General features: G+C 46.8%; 1 protein-coding gene across 1 annotated transcript in view; it reads right to left on the bottom strand.

The window, feature by feature from the left end:
* Positions 1-1,420: 1,420 nt before the first annotated feature.
* Positions 1,421-27,158, bottom strand: part of WDR35 (WD repeat domain 35) — a 59,106-nt gene continuing 33,368 nt past the window's right edge. The window contains exons 12-25 of the mRNA XM_069103002.1: positions 26,034-26,178; positions 24,604-24,673; positions 23,538-23,591; positions 14,568-14,677; positions 13,856-14,066; positions 10,229-10,309; positions 9,624-9,760; positions 9,065-9,268; positions 7,552-7,698; positions 6,817-6,949; positions 5,732-5,842; positions 3,729-3,893; positions 3,204-3,344; positions 1,421-1,679 (exon numbers count right to left, since the gene is read on the bottom strand). Coding sequence (XP_068959103.1) covers positions 1,497-1,679; positions 3,204-3,344; positions 3,729-3,893; positions 5,732-5,842; positions 6,817-6,949; positions 7,552-7,698; positions 9,065-9,268; positions 9,624-9,760; positions 10,229-10,309; positions 13,856-14,066; positions 14,568-14,677; positions 23,538-23,591; positions 24,604-24,673; positions 26,034-26,178 — 1,892 coding nt within the window. The 3' untranslated portion in view covers positions 1,421-1,496. The remainder of the gene's footprint in view (positions 1,680-3,203; positions 3,345-3,728; positions 3,894-5,731; positions 5,843-6,816; positions 6,950-7,551; positions 7,699-9,064; positions 9,269-9,623; positions 9,761-10,228; positions 10,310-13,855; positions 14,067-14,567; positions 14,678-23,537; positions 23,592-24,603; positions 24,674-26,033; positions 26,179-27,158) is intronic.

The raw sequence follows: 27,158 nt of genomic DNA, 5'->3' as shown, positions 1-27,158 counted from the left end.
TGCTGAAGGGAAGCAGAGCCACAGGAAGCTGGTAATCAGAGCCATAGACATGGTGAGAGAGAGAGAGAAGAGGTTGAGGCAAGGAGATAGAGAGATTTGTGAGTAAATACTGATCTTGTATTGGTTTGTGGGAAGGCTGAAGGATGCTGTGGCTCTCAGTGTTATTATGGCTTCTGAATGTCTTTAATACTATGATGGAATCGGCTTACTGGTTTGGGGATTCTGGTGTCTAAATAAATGTTTCAGTTCTATCCTCTATATAGAGCATTTGGTGTATTTTGCGATCAAACATCATATGATATTTATAGTCACGGTCTTTATCGTGATCCTTGGCGCTATAAATATTGCATTGGCCCTACAGCGATGGACAGTCTGGAACTTTTAAACATAAATGTGATCTCCATACAAGCAAAATATAATTGATCTCAGAGACAGGATATGTAGAGACAATCTAAGGGTTACAGGTCTCCCAGAAGAACATGACAAGTAAAATAACTTAGATATCATAATGCAAAAAATAATCTAAGAAAACTGTCCAAAAGTTATGAACACACACACACACACACACACACACAACAACAACAAAGTGTCAACTAAAAGGACCCACAGATCTCCAGAAAAAGACCTATGCTGCAAACTCCACCACACATCATAGTTACGTTTGGCAATTCCAATGACAATAAATTCTGCAACTGACCAGGAGAGAAAACTTCAAATATAAATAAGGAAACAAAACGTGAATAACACAAGCAAGACCACTTAGTATCTGCAAAAAAAGCAAAGAAGGTAATGGAATAATATGTTTTCAAGATTCCACACTGCAACCCAGGGTGACGTACCTGACACACCTGAGCCTAACAATCAATGAAAAAAGATGGATTTCAAATTAAAAAGAGGGATCTGAAGTACTCTCGCAGAGCAAACCAGATGTGAAGCAGATTGTTTGCTTTGTGAACACCCCAGACAACAGAAATATGAAAAGGAATAATGGCAACAATCAAGAAAGGCACAGGAAAGTTGTCAGCAGAAGGGAGGCACTAAGCTGATGCTGAATTTCTCTGCTGCAGAGATGAGCTCTGCAAAGCTGCCTGCATCAGAAAGGTCTAATTCAGGGCCCATTCTCTTACCAAGGCAGGTCTGGGTGATTCACCTACAGCGTATTATGGTCCAATCAAATTACTAATTTCACCAAATAAGATAAATAAGCCCAAGGAGGAAGAATACATTGTTTTTCACAAGCAGATGACCATCAGCAATCTTTGCTTCTTTTGTCTGGCTGCCCACATGAGGCAAGTCTCACTAGGCCACTCCTGTTTTCTGTCCTTGTCCCTGGCTGGCCCTCCCTTACAACCACGTCCACAGAATGGGGGCTCAAAGGATCACAGACAAAGGCTTCCCAAGCACACTCTGCCCCTTTTTGTTTTTGTGAATAAACTAAGCACTTACAGTCACTGTACCAGTGCCCAGTCTCAGCAAGTCCTAGATTGGAGCCAACCCTATACCTGCCCTGAGCTGAGCTCACCTGTTTTCAGAGCTGTGTCAACATAGCCCTCATACAGCTGTCTCTGTGCAAGGATGAAGAAGTGGTAAGCTTCTGCCCCTCTCCAGGCATTGTCTGTGAACCGATTAGCTGAGGACAGGACCTCCTCCTCAAGCAAGCCAGCTAAGGCTGAGGTGGCCTGCGAACAGAGGGCCTGACATTAGCCTCCAGGAACTAAGCTAGCCCCTTCCAAAGGCAGCAGGTAGACCAGGGCAGCCAAGCTTTTCCAGAGTGGGCCCCAAGTACAGGCCAAAATTTTTCATGATAACAATGGTGAAGCCTCCTGGGCACACCGATGTATGGCATTTTTAGCAGCAGTACATTAGCCAGTCTCCAGTTGGGCCAAAACACAGTGGAGTGGTTCTAATGCCAGTCACAGTCTCTGAGGACCCTGACACGGAGCATCTGAACTGTCCCCACACCAGCAGGGCCAGTGGAGTCAGGTCATCTCAATTCTGAAACGAGGTTTCCATCCCCAAGGATGGGGCTCAGCTGAGGCTTCCCAGCAGTCACGTTCACAGGGCCAGACCCTGTGCAGAGTGGGGCCTCCTGGTTACACATGTCAAATCAAGGAGGAGGAAAGGGAACAAAGACTTCCCCTGTGCCTGGCACCGTGCTAAGCTCTTTACAAACATTATCTCATTTGATTCTCACAACAACCATTCACAGAGGAAACTGAGGTAGAAGGAGCTAAGGGACTCAGAGTTTAAGAGTGTCTGAGGATGGATTTGAACTCAGGTCTCCTGACTCCAGGCCCAGTCCTCTGGGGACTGTGGCACCACCAATTGCCCCCATTTCCAAGGGAGACGGTCTTCCTCACCTATTCACCCATTGTTTTAGCTCAGCAGTTGTGGTTTGGACTTAGTTTTGTTTTTAGTTTAATTTTTCTTCAGGGAAGGGGACATTGCTAAAAAGAAGTCTCAGGGGGGTTGTAGCTGAGGGGTAACATCAGTGACATGCTGGGTACCAAGGGGAGAGAACATATTTCAGAAACTTTCCATTAAAAATAGTTTTCCATTATAACACATGTTATATAAATTGATGTTCATTTTTTTAAATGTAAGTACATGTTGCAAAGGGACTTATTTGCTAAAATATGGTGTTTACACCCATGAAGATAAGATACTCATTCTAAGGAAATCTAGGGGGGAGGGGAGAGATGGGGAGAAAATATGGAAGTCAAAATCTTGTGGAATTAATGTTGAAAATTAAAATAATTTTTAAAAATTTTAAAATAAAAAACAGACTTAAGCTAAAAAAGAAAATCTAATTAAACTCCACTTAAAAAGCACACCCATGGGGGCAGCTAGGTGGCTCAGTGAGTAGAGTGTGGGCCCTGGAGTCAGGAGGACCTGAGTTCGGATCTTGCCTCAGACACTTAGCGCACATGCACGCACACACGCACAAAACAAACACGCGCGCACACACACACACACACACAACCTAGCCATGTGACCTTGGGCAAGTTACTTAACCCCAATTGCCCTCAAAAAAAAAGCAAAAAAAAAAAAGCATACCCATTTCATCAATGACATTTGTGAAGACAATAACGCAACGAGGCAAGTCACTGATCCTCCCACTCGATCTCAGCCCAGAGCCCAACATCAATAACAGGAGGAGGGGACCCCAGGGTGAAAGCCTAGAAGAAGGTGTGACCCCTCACCTCTGAACTCTTCCCTTTAACCTTTCCCCTCTGGGCATTCTTCATCTGCTCATGGTACTGCTCGATGAGCAGAGCCGACAGCACATAGAGCTTCTTAACGCGCAAAGGCTTGGTCCTTTTCTTGGCTTCTTCATCTGCAATCTTAGAACAAACAATCAGGGTGGCATCCCACCCCTGGCCCCTCTGGGAGCTCCCCCACCAAAGGCCCCCACTGTTCTTAGACCACACACACAAGGTCCCACTTTATGTCAAGTGTAGAGTGAGAGCTCCTGCCCCATAGCTAACTGGGTCTGAAGAAAGCTCCCGTGGGGTGACTGGGGAGCTTTCTCTTCCTGCCAAGTTATACAAAGCATTGGCCCAATGAGAGTCCTTTGCTGGGGTCCACAGAGATGCCCTCGTCCAGTCTTGTCTTCCTCTGGACAAGGAAACAGCCCTAAGAGCACTCCTGAGGCAGGCTGGCATGGAGGGCCCTCTGACCAGCTGCTCCTCCCTATCCTCAGCTCACCCTGACCTAGGACATAGTACCTTGAACATGAGTTTAGCGGCATCAAAGAAGTAGTTAGCTTTCCGGTAGAGCTCTATGGCATCCAGAGCTTTGTTCTTTTCCAGCAGATGAGATGCGTACCGAGCCAGCAAGGATCCGATTTCCTTCATGCTATGATTTTTAGCCAACTCCACAGCTTTGTTCCACTGAGGGGACACAAGATAATCCGTGACATCTGGTTTTCCAGGCAAGGATAGAAAACAAACACAGACTTTTGAGAAGGCTTTAAAGAGACGGTGGGCCATGATGCGAGCCTCCTGCTAAAACAGGCAAGAGGAGGAACAGAGACTGAGGCGTCTGAAGGACAGACTGGACTCCCGGGAGCAGACGTGAAGTTTTTTTCTTTTTTACCTTTTTTTTTTGCCACCCCTACAAAAGGACAGTGTGTCCTGCAGATTCAAGCTGCACTAAGACCGTAGGACACGGTGTGCGGGTCAACAGGGAGGCCCCACACTAATGACCACGCTCAGCTCCTCTGTCTTAGCGCCAAACACAAGAAAAAAGAGTGTGTTTTCACAGTCGAGCAAAAGGGGCCACTTTAGGTGAGAATGTCCCCTCAGTTGCGTTCTTACACAGGCAGCAGCACTTCCTTCTTCACACAAATGTACTGAGCTGCACAATCCTACTCTGTAGGCTGCTAATAGGCCCCTCCTATCAACTGAGCATTTTCATTTATCTCAATTTCAGATCTTTCTACAATATCAAACAGACAACAGAAAAGAAAGGGCTAAGCCAAAAGAAACCTAAGGGAAGTCCGCAGAGTTCTTTTCCTTGGCTGTGACCAAAGAAAAGACAAACAAACTCCTACTAAAATGTAGGAAATAATGAAATGATTTCTGGACACAAAGTTGCCAGACAAACATTCAGTCCAATTCTTTCTGGATGTCAGGAACCCAGCTGGGAGTCAGAGACTCAGGACCTGCCCTCGGGGTGCTTACATTCTATGTGGGAGAAGCCATATGTACCAAGATCAGTAAAGACAGGAGAGTCAGGAAACAAGAATGAAGCCAACTCAGGGCTGAGGACAGGACTTCTATGGGATGAGAACCGGCTCCTCAGAACAGAGAGGACAAGGGTGCACACACCACTGCAGCACCAATGCAATATTCACAGAGCCCACAGTCACTATAAATATACCTGCATGGTGCTTGATCACAAACTATAACAGACTCTCCATATAGAAGACAGAAGCAAAGCATTTATTCAGACACCAGAAAACCAAATGCCAACACCAGGAATTCATCATAGCAACATGGAAGTTAATGCACTGCAACATAGCAGAGAGCTACGCCATCCTCGAGCCTTCCCACAGACCAACACAAGTCCAGCCGTCACAGCAGGTGGCACAATACCAACTTTTACTCACCAGCCTGTCTGTCGTCCTCAGAAGGGTGCTCTCCTCCCAATCATCTAGTCTAGCTCTGACGCCCAGCTTCCTGTGGGATCTGCTCCACCCTGCAGCAAACTCCTCCTACCACAGGTGCCTGCTGGCTTCCTGAGCCCCAGGCACACCCACCCACACACACACACACACACACACACACACACACACACATACACACACAGTGCGGGCGTATGGGAGAATAGAGAACCTCCTGGATCTTATTTGGAGAGAGTGGAGAATGGCCCCCTAAGAGCCCCCCAACTGATAAAGGCCTCTCCTTACTCCCCACTCTCCCTGGGGCTGATGCTCAAGGACCTGCCCCTACTAAGCAACATGCTTGGCATACAGCAGGTGCTTAACAAGGGGTGCTCCCTTTTCCTGCCCCCCAGTTGACTCTCCCTGGCCCTACACACAGCACTGCCATCTAGCTCCTTCCAAATCTGCCCCAGACTCCTCACAACCAAACCAGACAAGACCCACCAGGTCCGCCATCAGGGCCAGTCTGTCGCTAGAAGGGCATCCAGCCCAGGGCCACGATGCATGGCAGACAGTGAGTAGCACACAGCACTAAGAGGGCTCCTCAGACAACTTGGAACTCACCTGGTTCAGGTGCACGCAGGTATCCACAGCGGCTTTGGGTTGGTTGCACTTCAGAAAGGCAGCCACGGCCTGCTCACACATCCCGACCCTCACAAACATCTGGGCAATTTCCTGTAACAACAGGGCAAACCAGATTCCGCAAACCTGCTGAAACTGGGATCTCATCAACAGCCACCTGACCAAATGAAGTAGAGGGAGGAGGGGCTGAGCTGCCATCCTCCCGTCCACTGGGGCAGCTGGCTGATGCTGCAGCCCTTCCTTAAGCAGAACTGGGAGTGTCCTTCTCTCATTCACTCAGTGGATATGTCTACACAGCTCAGGGATCATCCGTTTAGAGGTGGAAGTGATCCTACCTGCCAGTGGTCTCCCACTTTACAGAAGAAGAAACAGGGCAAAGGGGAGGTGCTTTGTGCAAGGTCCACTGGCTAAAGAGGCAGGATTCAGGCCCCCTGACTACAAGCCCAGGACAATAATTGGAGGGGGGGAGGCTGCTGAGGGCTAACATTGAACCTCATAGGCACGCTCTAGAGGGTGGCTACACTGGCCAGTCATTCCAGTCACCTGCATGACAAGCACAAAGGTCTAGATAACAGGGAAAGGGACGACCGTTCCAAGTGCTTGGCTGACCTGTCCATCCCTAGGACAAGCATCCACAGTGTCTTCACGATGCTTCCCCCAAAAAGCCACCGGCCTCTTTTTGTGCCCTTCCAAAAACACACACACACACACATAAACACACACACACACACACACACACACACACACACACACACAAACACACACACACACACACACCCCTGCCCAGACCGGACAAGGATCCTAGAGGCTGAGATGTCATGGATGAACTGTGACACCCCACAGCTGCAAGCAAGCCCCTCCCTCAAAGCAGTACCTGCCTTCTGAAGCCTTGGTGCATGTTCTGCCAGGGCCTGATGCTGAGAGCCCTCACACATGCTCTCCCCAGGACTGACCACTGTGCCCTGTGTTGACCCCATGTGTCCCCTGCCAGCAGTGTTGCCTGACCCTGGGGGTGAGAGGAGAGGCTCCAAGCAAAGCGCCCTGCAGCCCCTGCTGAAAACACTCACAGGAAGTAGCTTGTTGTTTTCTGGTAGGGAGTTGGCCAGGTTCTCCAGACCCTCATAGTCTTCCAACATGTAGTAACACTCAGCCAAGCGCTCCTGGTTCCGACCTTGTACATAATACTGTACAGCATTCAACCTGCAAAGACAGAGCACAGATTTGGCCAAGAGGCCACAGCAGGGCACTGCCGTGCGGCATGCCAGAAGGAATGCCTGCCTTGGGCCACCATGACCACGGCTGGGGTCCTCTCTCATCTCTGCTCCCCAAAGAGAAGCACATGGCACAGCAGAAGGCTTCAAAAGGAAATGGCTGGTGATTTCTACAAGGGAAACCAGCCTCTTCCTCGTTAAAAGTGAATCCCATAAGGAAACGTTGCTCTGAGGCATCGAGAGCCTCAGAGCAGGGTAAGAAGGGAGAAGCAGCCTAGAGTGGCCCAGTCTGGCCTTCCTTCCCATGTGCTCTCCAGGCTGGAGCCGGCCAAGGCTTACAGCTCCTTCCTCAGGTCATGGGATATGCAAATACTGGGTCGGTCAAAGGGTTCAGCAAAAGGGAAGCCCCATTTTACAGACGAGGACATTGACGCAGGAAGTGGTTCAGCCACTGGGTCTTCCTGCCTCCAGGCTCTGCGCTCGGTGACTTGTGGCACCCCCAGCAGCCTTGCCACACCCTCTGAAGATGGCGGCAACCATCACCTAGCTTTTGGGCACTATACACACACAGGGGCAGGTCAAGACACATACCATTTCTGTCGATCAGCAAAGTAGTCACCAATGGCATTGTGGGCTTGTTCGAGGAGGCTGTCATCAGCATCGCCAGATCCCGTCTTCAGTAACTGAAGCACTCGGAACCAGTCTCCCAATTTCAATCGCAGGCCAATGGCCAGGTCCCTACAAACAACAGCAAGGCCTGGAGTAGTACAGCTGAGGAGAGCCCCGAACGTCCCCACCATGCTTCAGGTGATGGGGCAGGCGGAAGGACTGCCTCTGACTCCCTCAGGGGCCCCTGTCTCTTCTCGGTGACAGTCTGTGATCTAAATAAATCCTTGGATGGTTTGTCTTCCATGCTAGCATTCAGCACACTTTCCATCTGCTGTCTACTGAGGCTGTGGTGGTACCTGGTGATTGAGATGAGGTCTCCCCACTAAATCACGAGCGTGAGGACCCAGCCGTTCTTACCTCGCTTTGTGTCTTCAGGACTGAGCACAGCACCTGCACACAGCAGGTGCTTAATAAGTGCATTCCAATGGACTGTATGAGACATCCCTCTTTCTGGATTTCAGGATAAGGAGAGTTTACAACCATAAAGATACCAGTTTCATGAAGCTGATGATTCATGGTCAAGTCTAACCTGAACTATACGATACAATCTAGGACAGGGCTGAGGTGCCCGAGCCCTCCAGGCCCCATGGGGCCCTCTAGGTCCTCTGGTGCAGCCTTCTTTTATTGAGGAGGTTTGTTCTGGGAAGTCTGGGTTCAGTTAAAGGGCTGCCCTGGAGGGCCACGTGGGGCCTCAAGGCCACAGGCTCCCCAGCCCCGATCTGGACAAGAAATGTGCTTGATTCTTGTCTGTTTGGGGGTTCTCTTTTGGCCTACAGAGATAAGAAGAAGAAACAGAGGCCAGGACCAGGTAGAGAGTTATAAATAAATAAACAAGTGCTAGGCGCAGCCTCTGACTCCGCAGGGATTCCTTCTGTTCTCTCACTGTGCACAGACGCAGAGGAGACCAGGCCCTGCACACCGTAGCGAGGGAGGTGAAGCTTGCTCAGAATGGCAGCTATGGACGAGAGCACACAGCCAGTGCTTCATAAGTGCTCAGCACAGGAATGGGATTCCGTCTATGCCACCCCAGACTGCCCACAGTGGAGGACACCCGCCCGGACCCCAGGCCTCCTGGCCCTTGCCACAGCCCTCTTCCCAGAATGCTGCCTCCACAGCTGCCAGCACAGTGAGGCCAACTCTGTGACTCCAGGACGGGCATGACCCAGGGTCACATCCGTTCTGGGGGCCCACACGCCGGCCGCTTGTACTGATGGAGTCCACTAAGACCCCAAGATCTTTCCACACAAACATCTATTAAACTGATTCCACCCTTCAAAGGGAAAACAAACCGCAGGGGGCACAGAGCTGTCTATGGAGACGACCTTTAGAGAGTTAATTTTAAGAAGAAGCAGGTTGGCCTGCAGCCTCAGGCTGCCTCATCCCTAGGCCCAGGGAGCCGCCCAGTAAGTGCAGGCCAGCCCCGCGCCCGGCTCACCTCCTATCCATGTCCAGGTACATTCTCTCCGCCTCCTCAAACCGGCCGAAGTAGGCAGCCACCTCGCACTGTTTCATGGACTCGCTCTGAAGATTGCCGAGACGCTTCACGAACTTGATGCCCTGGTAATCCTTGCAACGCACAAAGGCCTGTTCTGCCATCTGCAGGTCCAGCTTCTGAAGGGCAGCTTCTGCCAGCAGGCGCCTATTCAGAAACAGAAACAGGGGCTGACCCATCTGCTTCTAGTGGGTGGAGGCAGAGCCTATCTTGGAATTCCCTGAATGGAATCTGGCATGGACGGAGCCTGGGCTTGGGCCAGAAAACCCGGGGTTTGACCCTGGAGCCTCAGTCTCATCTCTACATGGATGTCCATCCTCCCAGGTCTTCCTCCCCCTCCCCCGCCGCCAGACTGTGCAGGGCTTAAGTGTAAGGACTTCTGCCCTCGAGCTGCCCACAGACCATCTACAAAAGGAAGAAGAGTCCAAGCCTGAGATCCTCCCCCAGGGCAGACACCACACCTTCCTCATGGAAGAAATCAAGGGCTGGGCTGAGTCTTTACCAAAGCCGGGGATGAGGATTGTCCTCGATGAACTGGGAAGCATCATCAATGCCAACCTTCTCAATCAATGCTCGACTATCTCGCAGGGATCGGATCTCAAAGTTAATGATATAATCCTTATTAGGGTGTTCAGGATTCTAAAATGAAAAAATGAAATCAGAAATTTCCAAACACTTCCTTAAAACATATCTACATCTGATCCGTGCAGGGGCCCAGGGAAGGAGGGGAGTGGCCTGTTCAGTCACTGGCCCTCGGGGCAGGAGTGGGGGAGGGTCAGCCCCAAAGCAAGACCACTGGTCCTCTCGACCCCCACCCAACAACAGCCACCAGAGACCAAAGCTCCCCTAAGGACCCCCTCTGCTAGCAGAGGTCACAGCCAGGGGAAGGGTGCTGAGAGCAAATCCTACAGCAACAAACACCACCCCCCCACCCTGGCATCGGAGAGCCTGCACTGAGGGACCCCGAGTGGTACCCAGAAGTCAAAGGGGATGGCACAACGGCACTGGAAGGGAACCAAGCAGTCATGCGCTACGTCTCAGAAGCAGGAAAGCAACTCCAGCTTCTTCAGTCACAGTGCACTGAGAGCTAAAAGAAGAATGCATTACCTTCAAGATTTCATCCAAGAGAACAGACTTAATTTCCAAGTCTTCAAAGTTACAAATGTATCCAGAAGTCTGAATAGGTTCCTTCAAAGACAAACAAATCTTGTTCTTAATTTACCCAAGGTTTTCCTCATGCTTAACATCTCAGCTTCCTCTGCTTAGAAGAGCAATCGGGAGGCTTGTCACTGAACCTCCTCTACTGAAGGGACGCCTGCTTTGCATGAGGCGACCCCAGAGGGGTAAGAGAAAGACGTGCACACACACAGTTCTGTGACCCAGCCACAAAGGCAAAGGTCTCTAAGACCTGTCCTGTCCTAGAGCTATGGCCGAGAATCAAAACGCGGAGGGTCACAGCTTCCTCGGCCTCACGGTCAACAGAGCATCAGAACACAGGCTCAGAGGATCAAAACCAAGTTAGAAAATAACAGTAAGAAATGAAAGAATAAGGGTAAAAACTGCCTGAGTCATGATGAAAAAAGCTATCAAATCGAATGACAGCGAAGCGGCCGAGGGAGCGGTGTCTAACGTGACTGGCTCTGCACGCCCTCACGGGCGCTCCAAGTGAGAACAGCAACATCTCCGTTTTGCTGGGTCTGAACTTTTTGCCAAAATCTGAGAACTCATTCAAGTGGCTACAATCTTTGAGAAACGTTACCAAATCCCACTATTTCTCCTAAATCTGTGAAGAGGAACACTTCTGCTTTAGAGAAAAGAGAAAAAACAAATGAAGAGGCAGGAGCGGCTCCAGAGTGCAGCACGCCAGCCTGTGGCCCAGGCCCCAGCCCCGGCTCTGCCCATCCCAAAGGGCTCAGCTCTGGCAGAGGGAGCAGACCAGCAGGCTAAGCAGAAGCAAGGAGGGATGTCAGAAGGTCTACAATGCCCTCACAATTCCTTCTAGAAAAATAAACGCCATTCTCTCAATCCCCAATGGAAATTTTCCTTGTAAGTGGAAAAAACCTTGGGGACCGAGTGCCACCCACCTCACCTATTTATTCCCAGGAAAAGTTTCATGGGCCAGTCAAAGAAAGGTGTGAGCCTGGCATTTATGGCTAACCTCTAGAAGAGTCAAGGAAAAAGATTCCACCTTGTGTGGGCCTCCACGGGCCCAGTGATGAAAACAGGCCTTTGAAAAGGTGTCCTTAAAATGTCAACAAGGAGGTGGAGGGATGGATTCCAGAGGATGCAGGCAAGCCCTGCCTGCCAGAAGCCAACAGCCCTGTCCTGCCCTGAGGAACAGGAGGCTTCAGAGAGAAGGCCAGACAGTGGTCAGGCTCCAGGAAGCGTACCGCCCTCTACAAACTGAAGGGAGCTGGCGCCTGAAACTCAGCCCCCCAAAGTGGCCCTTTCTAGTAAAGCTTCCTGAGAAACCATCTTCTGCCAGGAGAACATTTCACTTAGCACAGCCTGTTCCTGTGTGTGTGTGTGTGTGTGTGTGTGTGTGTGTGTGTGTGTGTGTGTATGCACAGCCCAGCATACCCACAAGCATCTGACCACACCAACTGGAAGGTGGGGTGCAGAGCCTGCCCTTCCAGAAAGGAGGCAGGAAGCATAACTTCCATCTCCCTAGCCAAGCCTCGGGCCTGTGATCTGACTCCTCTGCCTTCAGGAGGTAGCACCATGTCCACCAGCCCATCCCAACATATATATGCCTTCGGTATGTATGCCCTCAGTCCCTTGGCTGTTCCTAATTCAGCTGGGGGGCAGCTGTTCAAGGTCTAAGCAGTACAGAGACACATAGGCTGGCTTCAAGCTTAAAACAAGCCTTAGAGGGAAATCACAACCTGAGACCATTTTCCAAGCTCCAAATCCCTCTGACCCAAGCAGGTCTCAGTGGGAAGACCAAAAAAGAGGGTGATATGTGGGAGAGGGCAGGTAAGGGCATTCCTGCTCAGTGATTTACTAGAGAACGGGTCTGGCAGCAGAGAGAGCTGAGAAGACCCAAGGGCTTGAGGCCTGCCCCAAGGGTCTCCTGCCTCCAGGACCCCCACATCTTGCTGCCAGGGCAGAAGCTGCCAAGAGCTTCCAGACTGGCTGGCCCATCATGCATCATCCAACCATTCCTAGCTCACTGTGTCCCATGGGGCTAGTCTGCCTTCATAATTAAGTTCTCCTTTCCTGCATTCTCTGCCTGGGAGCTGAGGGGATGACCAGAGTCATGCTGGGGACAGGAGAATTCACTCTGGGATTAAAAAGCAGTTGCATACAATTGACCACAGGGGCCTCCCACACTTGCTAACCACGCTTTAATGACAAGAGCTTTCATGGAGGGACACTGAGCCCCTAAACCCTGTCCCCTGACCCCAGAGGAAGCAGCAGAGCCAGTGGGCTGGGCCAGACCCACCTCCTGCTACACACTGGCACTGCTGTGCACATCACCAGCCTTGGAGGGCAGGACGTCCTGCCTGACCCCGCTTCAGACCCGCTGCTCACAAAGAGGCATCCGGCCTCCCATTATCAGGAGGCTCCAGCCTCACTCAGCCTAAGCACCATGGGTGTGAACAGCTCTTGAGGGCCTGGGGAGATAAGGTGGCCCTGTCCTGCAAGGGGCAGCAGCCCACTGGGCCAGGGGTGATCAGATTGGCTAGGACTGCTCTGCTCAAGTGCTCAATAAGAAGGGAAGGAATAAGAGACTGAGGAGGTCAGGATGGACAAGCAGGGAGCTGAAAATACTGTCAATCAAGTAATCACAAGCGCTGGCAGAGTGCTAAGGCTGGGCTGGGCCAAGCTGCCAAAGCCTAAATGTACCAGCAGCTCCTGAGGACAGTTTAATCAGGACACTTCATTCACCAAGATGGCGGCTCTCTCATTACAGCCCAGTCGGCCCCTCCCCCACCTTTGGAGAGCCTCTCTTTTCTTCATTTTCTTTTTTTTGCTTTTTTTTACTTTTTGGAGGGCAAAGTGATTTGTCCAAGGTCACATAGCTAGTAAGTGTTAAGTGTCTGAGGCCAGATTTGAACTCAGGTCCTCCTGACTCCAGGGCTGATGCCACCTGACTGCCCCCCTTCTTTTCTTCATTTTGTATCAAATATCTGCAATTAACAAAAAACTATATTCCCGCCCTCCCACCTCCCCTAACACTGGAAGGAAAAGGACTGAACCCAAAACTTGGGGGACAAATACTCGTAGTCAAAGAAAACAAACTTCTTCTATTGACTGTCTCCAAAACAAGTAGATCTTGGCCAGCCCTGGCGGCCATCGGCTCTAGGTCAGGACAGGGCAGCATGTTTACTGAAGCCCTTTCAGAGAAAGTCGGGAATGTCTGAAGCAACTCAAAGTAGGCATCCCCCCAAAAACATAACATACAGGATGAGCCTATAAATGAAAAGAATGTCCAAACGCCTGTGGTGTGACTAAACCCAGCCCTGGGAAGGAGCTGAGAAAATACACCCTCTCTTAAATGATAGGTCAGGGGCCACATCTGACTCAGGGCTTTCTGGGAAGGGGAGAAGGAAGAAACAGCATCAGCAGGAAATGCCATTTTAAAACAACACAAAAGCACACACATAAATTATAGGGATACGTTCTCCATTTGTGCTCAGGAACCCCCACCCTGGAATGCCTGGCGACCTCTAGCCAAGTAGCTGGGAGGCGTCCAGGCTCCAACCTCCTCCCCCCACTCCTTGTTTTTACCTCGGGATCCAAGTTTCTGAAAACATACATTCTTGTTTTCTCCATCATGGCAAACAAATCTGGATTGTCTTTGGCCCACTTCATATCCCAGACATCTTTGCGCTCCAGCTTCAACAGCTCGCCTATCACCTGCTGCCCTGTGCTATCTGTCACTCGAGCGTCCAAGTCGAAGAAAGTGAGAACACCAGATATATCTATGATGGCGAGACGGCTGAGAGTGTGGGAAGGAAGAGAAAACCATTGGAAAGTAATCCTTGCACTTACAAAAGCATCAGCCATCACTCTTCAGGAAAACACACGAGCAGAGCACTCAAGGAACAAGGCACAGGAGCTCTACCATAGTCAGTGGCTTTCCCAGCACCAATTTTCAGCGACACTAGTTAAAGACCTTGGCTGAATGTTGTTCAAAGTTCACAACTATATCACCTACAAAACCACATTCCTTTAGTGATAGAATTATACAGAGAACAATCAACACAAAAGTCAAAAGCTGTCTTGCAATTCTTGAAATAATATCAGAAACAAAAGAGATATATACAAAATGCAACATGGACCCACCCTGGACATTACCACTAGATTAAAATGTATATTATTTGCATAATACATGTGCCTATATATGTAAATATTCGAATTTTTTAAAATGACTCCAACTATCTTCAACCAAGGGCTCTTTCCAAGTCAAACTTTTTTGGAAATGGCTAAAAATACTTACCTGGAGTTGCAATTCAAAGATAACTGGTAAGCTCGACAGAAAAGGGCATATTTTTGAATCAAACCAACATTAGGAAGACTGTATCTCTGAATGGTGCCGGATTCACGACCCTGAAAAATCACATAGAGAGAGCTTTTGTTTACAATCTCCATGATCTGTGGTCTCTCACCTACATCTTTTTCTGTTTCCATAATTAAAAGTATCTCAACTTCAAAGACCTGAATGAGTAAGAAGCAGCTCCCACAGACAAAATGTCCTCCAGTGACTCAGGAAGGACGTTAGGAAATGTGTCAGGTAGTGAGTGGTACACAAACCCTATGAAGGGCCCAGCACAGGCCAGAGATGGAGCTGCAGCAGGGGTAGCAAAACCAGTCTGACTGTAGTAAGGAAGGGACCTGGAAAGAGAGTGTGGACAGAGGAGGCAAAGGGCTTGACAGGCCGAGCTGAGGAACTCAGAGGGGATCTGAGAGTTCATAGGGAGCCAACATGGTCAGACCTACACTTTAACATTTCTGGTTTAGGCGGAGGCCCCAACAAGGCCTGATCAACTTGGCAGTGGATCCACCAACAGCAAGGGCTATTCCCAGGCCTATTACTGCAGGGCTGGGATCAGACAGAGCTGGGTAAGAGATGAATGCAGGGCCCATGGCAGTGGCAGCAGCTACTCCTGGCACTACCAACCAACAGCCTGGAAATTTTAAAAGCACCTATCTGAACTTCCAGGGACCAGGATGGCAGAGTGAACCCTGGCTGCTCTAATCCCCTACTCTGACCTTGAAAACACAGTAATTATTGCCCCAGAGCAAAATTTTAAACAGTAAAGGCTTGGGAACCCTAGAGGAAAGGGGAGGTTAAGGCCCTGCACCAAAATGGATAAAAAACAGACTGCAAAGACAAAGACTCTAGAATCCTATTATTGTGAGAGGGAGGAACCAAACTCAGAAGGAGACAGCATTGACTCCACACCCACAGCTGAAGCCACAACAGGGAACATGAACTGGTCTCAAGCACAGAAAGCATTCTTAGAAGAGCTCAAAAAGAACTTTGAAAACCAAATTAGAGAGGTAGAAGATAAAATGAATAATTCTTTTAAAATCAAAATTGCGAAATTAGAAAAACATTACAATGAAGAAAATAGCTCCTTGAAAAATGTGTGAACTGAAAATGAAATCTGAACATATGGAAAAGGAGCTTCAAAAACTGAAGAAAATAATTCATTAAAATTAGAAACAACAAAATTGAAGCTAATAACTCCATGAGGCACCAAGAATCAATCAAACAAAACATCAAGAATGAAAAATTAGAAAAAGAGGTAAAATATCTCAATGGAAAAATAACTGACCTGGAAAACAGATCCAGGAGAGATAATCTGAGAATTATTTGTCTACCAGAAAATCATAATGAAATAATGAGCCTGGACAACATCTTCCAAGAGCTCATCGAGGAAAACTGCCCTGAGATCCTAGAACCAGAGGGTAAAATAGAAATCAAGAGAATCCACCAGACACCTCCTGAAAAAGATCCCAAATTGAAAAACCCACAAAATGTTGTAGCCAAATTCCAGAACTATCAACCAGAAAGAAAACAATACAAATATCGCAGAACCACAGTGAGGATCACACAGGATCTGGCAGCTTCTACATTGAAAGAACAGAGGAACTGGAATATGATCTTTCACAAGGCAAAACAGCTCAGGTTACAACCAAGGAACATCTATCCATCAAAACTGAGCATAATCTTCCAGGCAAGGAGATGGCTATTCAATGATATAACAGACTTCCAGACCTTCCTGATGAAAAAGCCAGAGCTCAATGGAAAATTCAACCCACAATTACAAGACTCAAGAGAAACATAGAAAAGTAAATAGGGAAAAAAGACATACACACACACGTAACTTTTTATTTAATAAGAGCAAACAGTTTACATACCTATATGGGAAGCTGATACCTGTTAATATTTTGAATTCTATACCTATGGCAACATCTAAAAGGGATATAGATAAATAGAGGGTGTGGGTATAAATTACACAAAATGATGATAAAAAAAAACTTATTAAGGGCTGCAAAGGGACTGCAATGGAAGAAGAGGAAAGAACGAAGCAGAAAAGGGTAAATTATGCCACACAAAGAGGCATAAAAACATTATAGTAGAGGGTAAGAAGGGAGACAGATGAGCATTATATGAGCTTTTCCCTCTTTGGTTCTGGTGCAAGGAGGAAATAACATAATCAGTTAAGTATAGGACTCTATGGAGAAGAGACATAAAACTTATCATAACAGAGGGAAAGAGGGGAAGGAGAGGAGCATTACATGAGATCTATTCTCATCAATCTTGGTTCGAGGAAGAAATAACATGCTAAATTAAGTATAAAAATCTATCATCCCTACGGGCAGTAGGAGGGGGGAAGGGCTACGAAAGGGAGAGGTGGTTAGAAGGGAGGGAAGAAGTAGTAAGGGGGAAGGGTAGGAAAAGGGAGGGAGGATGATCAGAAGAGGATACTGAGGGAGGCAGTAGTCAAAAGGAAAGCTCTTAAGGGGAAGGGAGAAGGGGGAAAAATAAAAGCATAAACAGGGGAGGGAATAGGATGGAGGGAAAGAGACAGATAGTAATCATAACTGTGAATATGAATGGGATTAACTCTCCCATAAAACAGAGGCAGATAGGATAATGGATTAAAAACCATAATCCTACAATATGCTGTTTACAAGAAACACATCTGAAACAGGGATACACACAAGGTAAAGGTAAAAGGCTGGAATAAAATATGTCATGCCTCAGCTAAAGTAAAAAAAGCGGGGGTAGCAATCCTTATCTCAGACAAAGCAAAAGCAAAAATGGATCTAATTCAAAGAGATAAGGAAGGAAATTATATCCTGCTAAAAGGCACCATCAAAAATCAAGCAATATCATTACTAAATATTTATGCACCAAGCAGTACAGCATCCAATTTCCTAAAGGAGAAGTTAAGGATGTTACAGAAAGAAATAGATAGCAAAACTATACTAGTGTGGGACTTCAATCTCCCTCTCTCTGAGCTTGATAAATCTAACCTCAAAATAAACAAGAAAGAAGTTAAGAAGGTAAATAAAATCTTAGAGAAGATAGATACGGTAGACCTCTGGAGAAAATTGAATGGGGATAAAAAGGAATATACCTTCTTCTCATCAGTACATGGCAAATATACAAAAATTGACCATGTACTACGGCACAAAAACCTCACAATTCACTGCAGAAAGGAAGAAATATTAAATGCATCCTTCTCAGATCATGCTGCAATAAAAATTACATGTAATAAAGGGCCATGGAAGGATAGACTAAAAACTAATTGGAAACTAAATAACTTAGTCCTAAAGAATGAGTGGGTCAAACAAGAAATTACAGAACAATAAATAACTTAATTCAAGAGAATGACAATAATGAGACAACATACCAAAACTTGTGGGATATAGCAAAAGCAGTTCTTAGGGGAAGGTTCATATCCCTGAATGCATACATTAATAAAATAGAGAAATGGAGGTCAATAAATTGGGCATGCAACTAAAAAAGCTAGAAAAAGAACAAATTGAAAATCCCCAATTAAATACTAAATTAGAAATACTGAAAACCAAAGGAGAGATTAATAAAACTGAATTTAAGAAAACTATTGAATTAATAAAACTAAGAGCTGATATTATGAAAACAAACAATAAAACTGATAGACCTTTAGTCAATATGATAAAAAAGAAAGAATAAAACCAAATTACAAGTATCAAAAATGAAAAGGGTGAATCCACTTCCAATGAAGAAGAAATTGAAACAATAAGTAGGAATTATTTTGCCCAATTATATGCACATAAATTTGACTATCTTAGTGAAATGGATGAATATTTACAAAAATATAAGTTGCTCAGACTAACTGAAGAGGAAGTAAACTACTTCAATAACCCATCTCAGAAAAAGAAATTGAACAAGCCATCAATGAACTCCCTAGGAAAAAACCTCCAGGGCCAGATGGCTTTACTAGTAGATTCTACCAAACATTTAAAGAACAATTGACTCCAATACTTTACAAACTATTGTGGAAAATTGGAGAAGAAGGAGTCCTACCAAATTCTTTTTATGATACAAATATGGTACTGATACTGAAATTGGGAAGAGACAGAGAAAGAAAATTACAGACCAATTTCCATTATGAATATATATGCAAAAATTCTAAATAAAATATTAGCAAAAAGATAACAGCAACTCATCACAAGAATAATACACTTTGAACAGGTAGGATTTATTTCAGGAATGCAAGGGTGATTTAATATCAGGAAAACTATCAGTATACTTGATCACATCAACAACAAAATGAGTAGAAACCATATGATTATCTCAATAGATGCAGAAGAGGCTTTTGACAAAATACAACACCCATTCCTATTAAAAACACTAGAGAGTATAGGAATAAATGGAGTCTTCCTTAAAATATTAAGTAGCATCTATCTAAAACCATCAGCAAGTATTATATATAATGGGGATAAGCTAGAAGCATTTCCAATAAGATCAGGGGTGAAACAAGGATGTCCACTATCATCCCTCTTATTCAATCTGGTACTAGAAATGTTAGCAGTAGCAGTAAGAGAAGAAAAAGAAATTGAAGGAATCAAATTAGGCAAAGAAGAGACTAAACTATCACTCTTTGCAGATGATATGATGATATACTTAGAGAATCCTAGAGAAACAAGTAAAAAACTACTTGAGATAATAACAAATTTGGCAAAGTTGCTGGATATAAAATAAACCCACATAAGTCCTCGACGTTCGTATAAATATCTCTAACAAAACCAACAGCAAGAGATAGAAAGAGAAATCCCATTTAAAGTTACTGTGGACATGATAAAATATTTGGGAATCTACCTGCCAAAACAAATGCAGGACTTTGTATCCCCTTCTGGGTGAACCATGCTATTGCCTAATGGGAAGTCCTTAACTGCTATTTACAGGCCCCCTTGGTGCCTGAGACCATCATCCTGGCCATTCCTGCAACCCTGTTTGATACACCTGTCCCTATAAATTCTCTAACAACCAAATAAAATTCTGGCAATAAAACTGAAAAAAAAAATGAGGACTTATATGAACACAGTTACAAAACACTTTTCACACAAATAAAGTCAGATCTAGCTAATTGGAAAAAACATCAATTGCTCGTGGCTGGGTGGAGCTAATATAATAAAAATGACAATTTTACCTACATTAAATTACATATTTAGTACCATATCAATCAATCTAACAAAATATTACTTTGTAGAGCTAGAAAAAATAGTAGCAAAATACATTTGGAAAAACAGAAAGGTCCAGAATGTGAAGGGAATTAATGAAAAGAAATGCTAGGGAAGGTGGCCTAGCCATACCAGATTTTAATGTGTATTATAAAGCAGCAGTCATCAAAATGACTTGGTATTGGCTGAGGAATAGACTAGTGGATCAATGGAATAGATTGGGGACGCGAGACTCAGCAGCCAATGACTATAGTAATCTACTTTTTGATAAACCCAAATACCCCAGTTTTGTTTTTTTTTTAAAGCAATTGGGGTTAAATAACTTGCTCAAGGTTACACAGCCAGGTAACTGGTTTCTGGGTGGGTGCTAAGTATCTGAGCCTGGGTTCGATCCCAGGTCATCCCGACTCTGGGGCCGGTACTGTTACTTACTGTGCTACCTGGCTGTCCCAATACCCCAGTTTTGGGGATAAAAATGCAGTATTTGACAAAAACTTCTGGGAAAACTGGAATATAGTATGGCAGAAATTGGGCATACACCAATATCTAACACTGTATACCAAAATAAAGTCAAAATGGGTGCATGATCTAGGTATAAAGGCTCATACTGTAAGCAATCTGGGAGAACAAGGCATAGTTTACCTGTCAGATCTATGGAGAGGGGAAAACTTCGTGACTAAACAAGAGTTAGAGAGCATTATAAAATGCAAAATGGATAACTTTGATTACATTAAATGGAAAAGCCAATAAATAAAGCCAATGTTACAAAGATTAAGAAGGACATGGAAAATTGGGAAAGAATTTTTTCAACCAGTGTCTCTGATAAAGGCCTCATTTCTAAAATATACAAAGAATTGAGTCAAATCTATAAGAATAAAAGCCACTCCCCAACTGATAAATGGTCAAAGGATATGAATAGGCAGCTCTCAGAAGATGAAATTAAAAATATCTATAAGCATATGAAAAAATGTTCTAAATCACTATTGATCAGAGAAATGCAAATCAAAACAACTCTGAGGTACCACATCTCACTGGCCAGACTGGCTAAAATGACAAAACAGGAAAACAATAAATGCTGGAGAGGATGTGGAAAAATTGGAACACTAATGCATTGTTGGTGGAGTTGTGAACTGATCCAGCCATTCTGGAGAGTAATCTGGAAGTATGCCCAAAGGGCTATATATAAGTGCATACCCTTTGACCCAGTAATACCACTTCTAGGGTTATATCCTAGAGAAATCAGAGAAGTGGGAGGAGGACCCATATGTACAAAAATATTTATAGCAGCTCTTTCTGTGGTGGCAAAGAATTGGAAATCAAGGGGATGCCCATCTATTGGGGAATGGCTGAACAAGTTGTGTTATTTGAATGTAATGGAATGCACTGTGCTGTAAGAAATGAGGAGCAGACGGACTTCATCATAACCTCAAGAGACTTTTATAAACTGATGCTGAGTGAGAAGAGCAGAACCAGGAGAAATCTGTACACAATCACGGACACAACATACGTGTGATGACTGACTTCAACAGACTGGGCTCCTCTCAGCAACGTGAGGCTATACGAGAACTCCAAAAGACTCGTGATTGAAAGAGATGCAGAGTCTGAAGGCAGAGTGAAACAAACTATGTGCTGTGTTTCCTTTTCTTGTTGTGTTCTGTTTCCTCTTTCCCACTAATCACTCCATCAATTATAATCCTTCTTTACAACCTGACTCATGATTAATGTGAAGATATTTGTAGATCTTATATTCGAGTGCATGCTGCCATGATGGGAGGGGAAGAAGGGGGAGAAAATTTGAAACTCAAGGGACTGTGGAGCTGAGTATTGTAAAATAAAAGTAAATAAAGAAATCAATTTAATTAATAAAAAAGATTTCTGCTTTGTTACTGTGGTTGGTCAGCAGTTTTCAGTCACGTCTGACTTTTTGCTGACCCCATTTGGGGTTTTCTTGGCAGAGATACTGGAGGGGTTTGGCATTTCCTTCTCCAGGTCATTTGACAAGATGAGGAAACTGAGGCAAACAGGGTTGAGTGACTTGCCCAGGATCACACAGCTAGTCACTGTCTGAGGCCGGATTTTAACTCAGAGCCAGCTCTCCCCTGCTTTTCCCTTTGGTTTACTTGACAGATAGCCCATTTTGCCCAAATGTGCAGAGGTGACAGCAAACCCACTGGGCCAGGAAGATTAAGTCACATTATAATAAGACTGCTTCTAAAAGTTAGGAGAGCCTGACTGCACTGTAACTGAGCTCCACACATGTGAAGAACTTACATTCAGCTTAACTGCAAGGGCACCGAAGCGCCGCAGAAACGGTCATGTCTAAAGCTCGTGTATCAGACACAAGAGCCCGAGGTCACCAAGATCACTCAAGGCCTAAAACAAGGCGAACTCTAGCTTGCCAACAGTCTCCTGATCTTCCTGGGTGACACGATGGTGCCTTCCATGCAGTCACGTGCCTTCCGTGAATGACCCCATTTGTATTTGGCTGCCCTTTGGGGCGGGAGCATTTTGATGGCAGTTTTTCATAACCTGCTTTTCAATGGTAAGATGAGGACCTGGGTGGTATAATTTGGCAAACAGCACGTATGTTCATAAACAAATAGTAACTGAAGGGACCCCGAGATGGGACAGACCATCACTGGGAAAACTTGGTAAATCATCTTATTATTATATAAGGTACCAATCAAATCAGCTGGTAAACAAACCACTAGTCACCATTCAAAGCCAGGGCAGAACCAGTACTTGGGTGTAACCACAATGTCTGTACTGAGAACTACAAAAGCCCACCACAGGCACATCCTCAGCCCCTTCCTAGGGCAGGGCCTGGCTCCCGCATTCCCGCACCTCACACTCGATGACTCGTGCGCAGAGCTGACTAATGGGGACTCACCAGTTCATGAGAACACTCCCTCCAAGGGCAGAGGGGAGCTGTGCCACTGAGTCCTGCAAGGAAAGCCACTCACCTGGAACCCTAGGAATCAGACTGACAGTATGTCCCTAGCGGAGTCGATGTTTGTACTGTGTACTCGATGATAACAAACTAAGGTTTGTACACTTGATTGCATTGCATGACGATTGTAAATCTAATTCAGTGTTTCCTACCATCACATCAGCTGCATTAATCGGCAGTTATAACAGAGAACTGGTGTGGCATGTGCCCTAAGGTGCGTGCCACCCCTCCCGACATCCCAGTGAGGGAGGCATTCTAGGTATTAGAAACCCTCTTTTACAGAAAAGGAAACAGAGGCACTTGTCAGTGACATCACTTGACTGCAATGACATCATGGTAGGTGCGAGAGGCAGAATTCAAAGCCAGGTCTTTCTTTTCACTACAATACAGGGAGTGACTAAGCATGGGTAAGCAGCCAGGCTGCGATCTCCAGTACAATGTAGCTGCCTGCAGTGGGGAAGCATGCAGTCTTTGCAAACTCCTTCCCTTCCTGTCTCCACAAGGCTCCTTGAGGCCACCCCAATGCCAGTTCTACTATTTCTACCCTCAGAAGAGCCTGCCAGGGCACCAGATTCAGAGGCAGCTCTTTTGGTGACCACTGACTAATCTGCAAAACACATTTTCAAGCTTTGATTCTTCCATTTCTCGACGGGCAATCTGTGTGACACATAAGGACATATTATGGTGCTAGGCTTTGGACTGGTTATTTGGTTTTTTTCTTTTCTCTACTTTTAGAATTGAAACAAATATTTTCAAAATAAAATGTTCATCACTTACCACGATCAGTGTCTTATCAGATGCTGTGATAGCACAAATGGGATCCCCAGTTCCCTAAAATCCACAAAAGTGCAATTATTCATTGATTCAACATGAGGATGAATAAAGCCATGCCCTCCAGGAGATTACAATCTAAAAGGGGAGAAACACTGAGAGAGAGTTGCCTGAAGTGAGCTGGTGACAAGTATTCTCATCGCCAGCTGTGTGGGGGGAATCTGGAGAAGGAGGCCTTCGCTCTTGTGGGAAAGCTTTAAAGAGTTAACAGGATGATTTCTGGGGGCAATAGGGGGAAAGTAGAGGGGAGGGGACAGCTGGAAGAAAAAAGCTCCATTGCACTGGAGGTAACACAGACAAAGCAGGAATGGGGATGCAAGGCTTGGGATCTCCATGGCAGTAGACCACTGGTGGTGCCACAGCACACAGAGCGCTGGGATTCAGCTTCACTTCCTAGCTGGGAACCCTGGCCAGGTTACTTAACCTCTGCCTGCCTCTGTCTCAGCTGTAAAATGGGGATAATAATAACACCTACCACCCATGTTGTTGGGAGAATCAAGGGAGAGAATGTTTGTCAAGTGCTTCCTGCCTGGCACACAGTAGGCGCTGCACAAAGCCATATTCCCTTCCCTCCCCTTGTCCTGGCCCATTGGAGAAATCCCTACTGCAGCAGTCTGTGACAGCGTCAGCTCTGGAAGGCCAGAGAAGACAGGCAAGCTCCAGCTCCACGGGATGACCAGAAGGCCCCATGCTGCTTGGTGCGGCCCATGGCATTAGGACTGCCACAGCTCAATGTGAGGGTGACAGGAAGCTTCGAGGGCTTCATAAAGGGCTTTGTAACTGGCTCTCATGCAATCCTCACAGCACCCTCAAAGGACAGGTGAGGAAACTGAGGCTGACAAAGGACAAGTGACTTGTCCAGGATCCCACGGCTGGTCAGCGTGTGGCAGGCACTGAACTCAGGCCCAGTTCTCTCCCTCCACCACACCCCCAGCTGCCTCTGTTCAATGTCTCTAACAAATCTACAGGTGATGAGACTGATTTTAAATGGAAGTAAACAGAGGTCACCTACCTGTGAGGCCTTGCTGTAGTCCAGTACCCCATCAACAGCTCCAGAAGGAGTGTCATCAACATGATAAATTCTGGGGGAAAGCAATTCACCAATCAATCAATAGACACTGATTAAGCACCTAGTGTTTGCCAGCCCTGGGGATACAAGGAGAAACAGAGATGCCCCTGCCCCCTAGGAGCCCCCAGTCTAACAGGGAGACAATAAGCAGAAGCAAACTCTCACTGGATGAGCAGGACAGAATGGCAGAGGGGAGGCTGCTCAGAGCCAGGACCGAGAGGGGCTGGGAGGGAACTGAGGCAGGCAGAGGTTAAATGACTTATCCAGGGGCATGGGTCTACACGGTGTCTGAGGCTGGATTTGAACTCCAGTCCTCCCGACTCCAGGACCAGAGCTCTATCCACGATAGGCCCAGACTTGCAGAGGATAATTACACATTACAGGCACGCCTCACTCTGTGCAGGACTCTGGCCAGGAAGTGGGCCCCCAGGTCACACCTGAAGGATCATGGGAAAGGGAAGCTTCCACTGGTTGTCTATCTAGAAATGGCCCAGAGCTAGGCAGAGGAGAGGAAGAGGCTCTCACAGGAGCTGTGAAAGGCCACACCCGCTGACACACCCTTAGGACACATCTCAACTTAGAGAGAATTTCTGTTTCCAGAGTGCTGGCCTTGAAGGCATTCAAATTCAAATCCTGCCTTGGATACAAGCACCGTGCTGGGGAGAGGGGCTGTCTTTGACCCTCTCTGAGCCTCAGTTTACTCCTCTGTAACATGGAGAGAATAATGGCACCAACCTCCCGGGGCTGCGCAAGAGAACCTCATGAAGACAGAAAATGGAACAGCAAGGCAGGCAAGATGAAAAGAGGGCAGACAATGGGCTGTGCGTGCAGACACGCACAGGAGCTCTTTGGAGGCAGGGCCCTCCCACCTTTGCATCCCCAGGACCCAGGAGGCTGACAGCACAGGAGGCAGGGCAGAAGTGCTGGCTTTAATTAACTTTAATTAAAAATTAACTTTTTCTAAAAATCAAATCTCCAGATTACAGAGGAAATTGCTGTAATTTGTCCAAAGTGAATGGCCATCCTCTACTACTCTTCACGGCCCGGAAGAGATGAACCCAGCTCGGGGCTGTGGAGGAAGGGGGCCCTGCAGGATCCACACTTGACTTATCCTGGAGCTGCTTAATCACATGTCAAAGGTGGAAGACGGATGCTTCCCAGCCCGTGGGCCACGGCCTTCCAGCACCTCAGAGCTGGCCCAAAGAGTCCATGAGCCCCCATGAGCAGACCCAACACGGCAGGTCCCATGGCACCTCTCCAGCCCCGGGCTGCGGCACTCTCAGGTGGGACCAGGGGACACCACATCAGAACGCAGACAGAGGGGCAGCCACCAGAGCCCAGATGACACAGCTGAAGCGGCACGAGCCACCCACCTTTCTCGCCCTTCTTTTCTGGGCCTCGCCACCTGATTGATTTCCAAGGCTGTCAGTTTCTTGGCCACACGATACTGCCACGTATAAAAGGCCTCTTTGGAAGCTGCGATCACGTGCGTTTTGGTCATGGTGACAAACAATGGCACTGTTATTTTTTTTTAAAGAAACAAATTAATTAGTTAATAATGTCCACACTGACCCATATGAATTGATGCAATGAGGTCCTAAAATGTGTGGGAAAGAAGGGAGGCTCCATCCTAGGCCTGCACTCCCAGTATCTTTAAAACCACAGAATCCAGCTGGAGCGCAGCCATGGTCCCATTGGCCATCTCCATCACAGTCCTATCCCTGCACCCATGAAGGGTGTGGCCATGAGCCAGGGCCTCCAGTAGCACACTCGTTGTGGGAAGAGCCCAAGAGTCATCTGCACCCCTCGGGAGCCACTGGAAGGATGCGGATGGCCAACGATGTGGTGTGGGCAGTTTGACAGGACGAGAGTGACCAGGTAAAAACGTGTTAAACTCCAGTGGCCTCCAGTCACCTCCAGGACCAAACACAAACGCCTCCTTCCAAACCAGACCCCTCCCTCACACCTGCTTTTCAATGCAGGGACATTGGCTGGTCTATAAAGAAGGCCCCCCCACTTCTGGGCTGGGGGGTTTGCTCTGGCCGGCAGTCTCCCACGCCTGGAAGGCTCACTCTCCCTCCCCACCTCCACCTCCCAGCTTCCCTGGCTTCCTTCAAGTCTTCCCTAAAGCCCTTAACACCAGTGCCTTTCTTCTGAGGTTACCTACTACCTATCCTCACCATGTCCCCCACCAGCCAGGGACTGTTTTGTAGCACAGTACCCGGAGCACAGTTCTTAACAGAGGCTTACTGACTGACTGACTTTGGCCAAGATTATCTGGATGAGTAAAAGGAAAAAAGAGAATTCACTCCTTTTGGACACGTTCTACTTACCGTGTTTCCCCGATAATAAGACCTATCCCGAAAATAAGCCCTCCCCTTACTGTGTAAGATTCCTCTAAAATAAGCCCTCCCCCGAAAATAAGCCCTATTGAGATTGCTACTGTAGTGAAGGTGATCCCCTGCGCTACATGCTACATTACAGTACCCTCTGTATGC

Source organism: Petaurus breviceps, unplaced genomic scaffold, assembly GCF_028583685.1.
Source record: "Petaurus breviceps papuanus isolate PSGF00001 unplaced genomic scaffold, PetGlider_PUasm1.0 559, whole genome shotgun sequence".
NCBI classification, from domain to species: domain Eukaryota; kingdom Metazoa; phylum Chordata; class Mammalia; order Diprotodontia; family Petauridae; genus Petaurus; species Petaurus breviceps.
The sequence above is the reverse complement of the archived record's forward strand: the minus strand, read 5'-3'. Positions and strand labels throughout refer to the sequence as shown.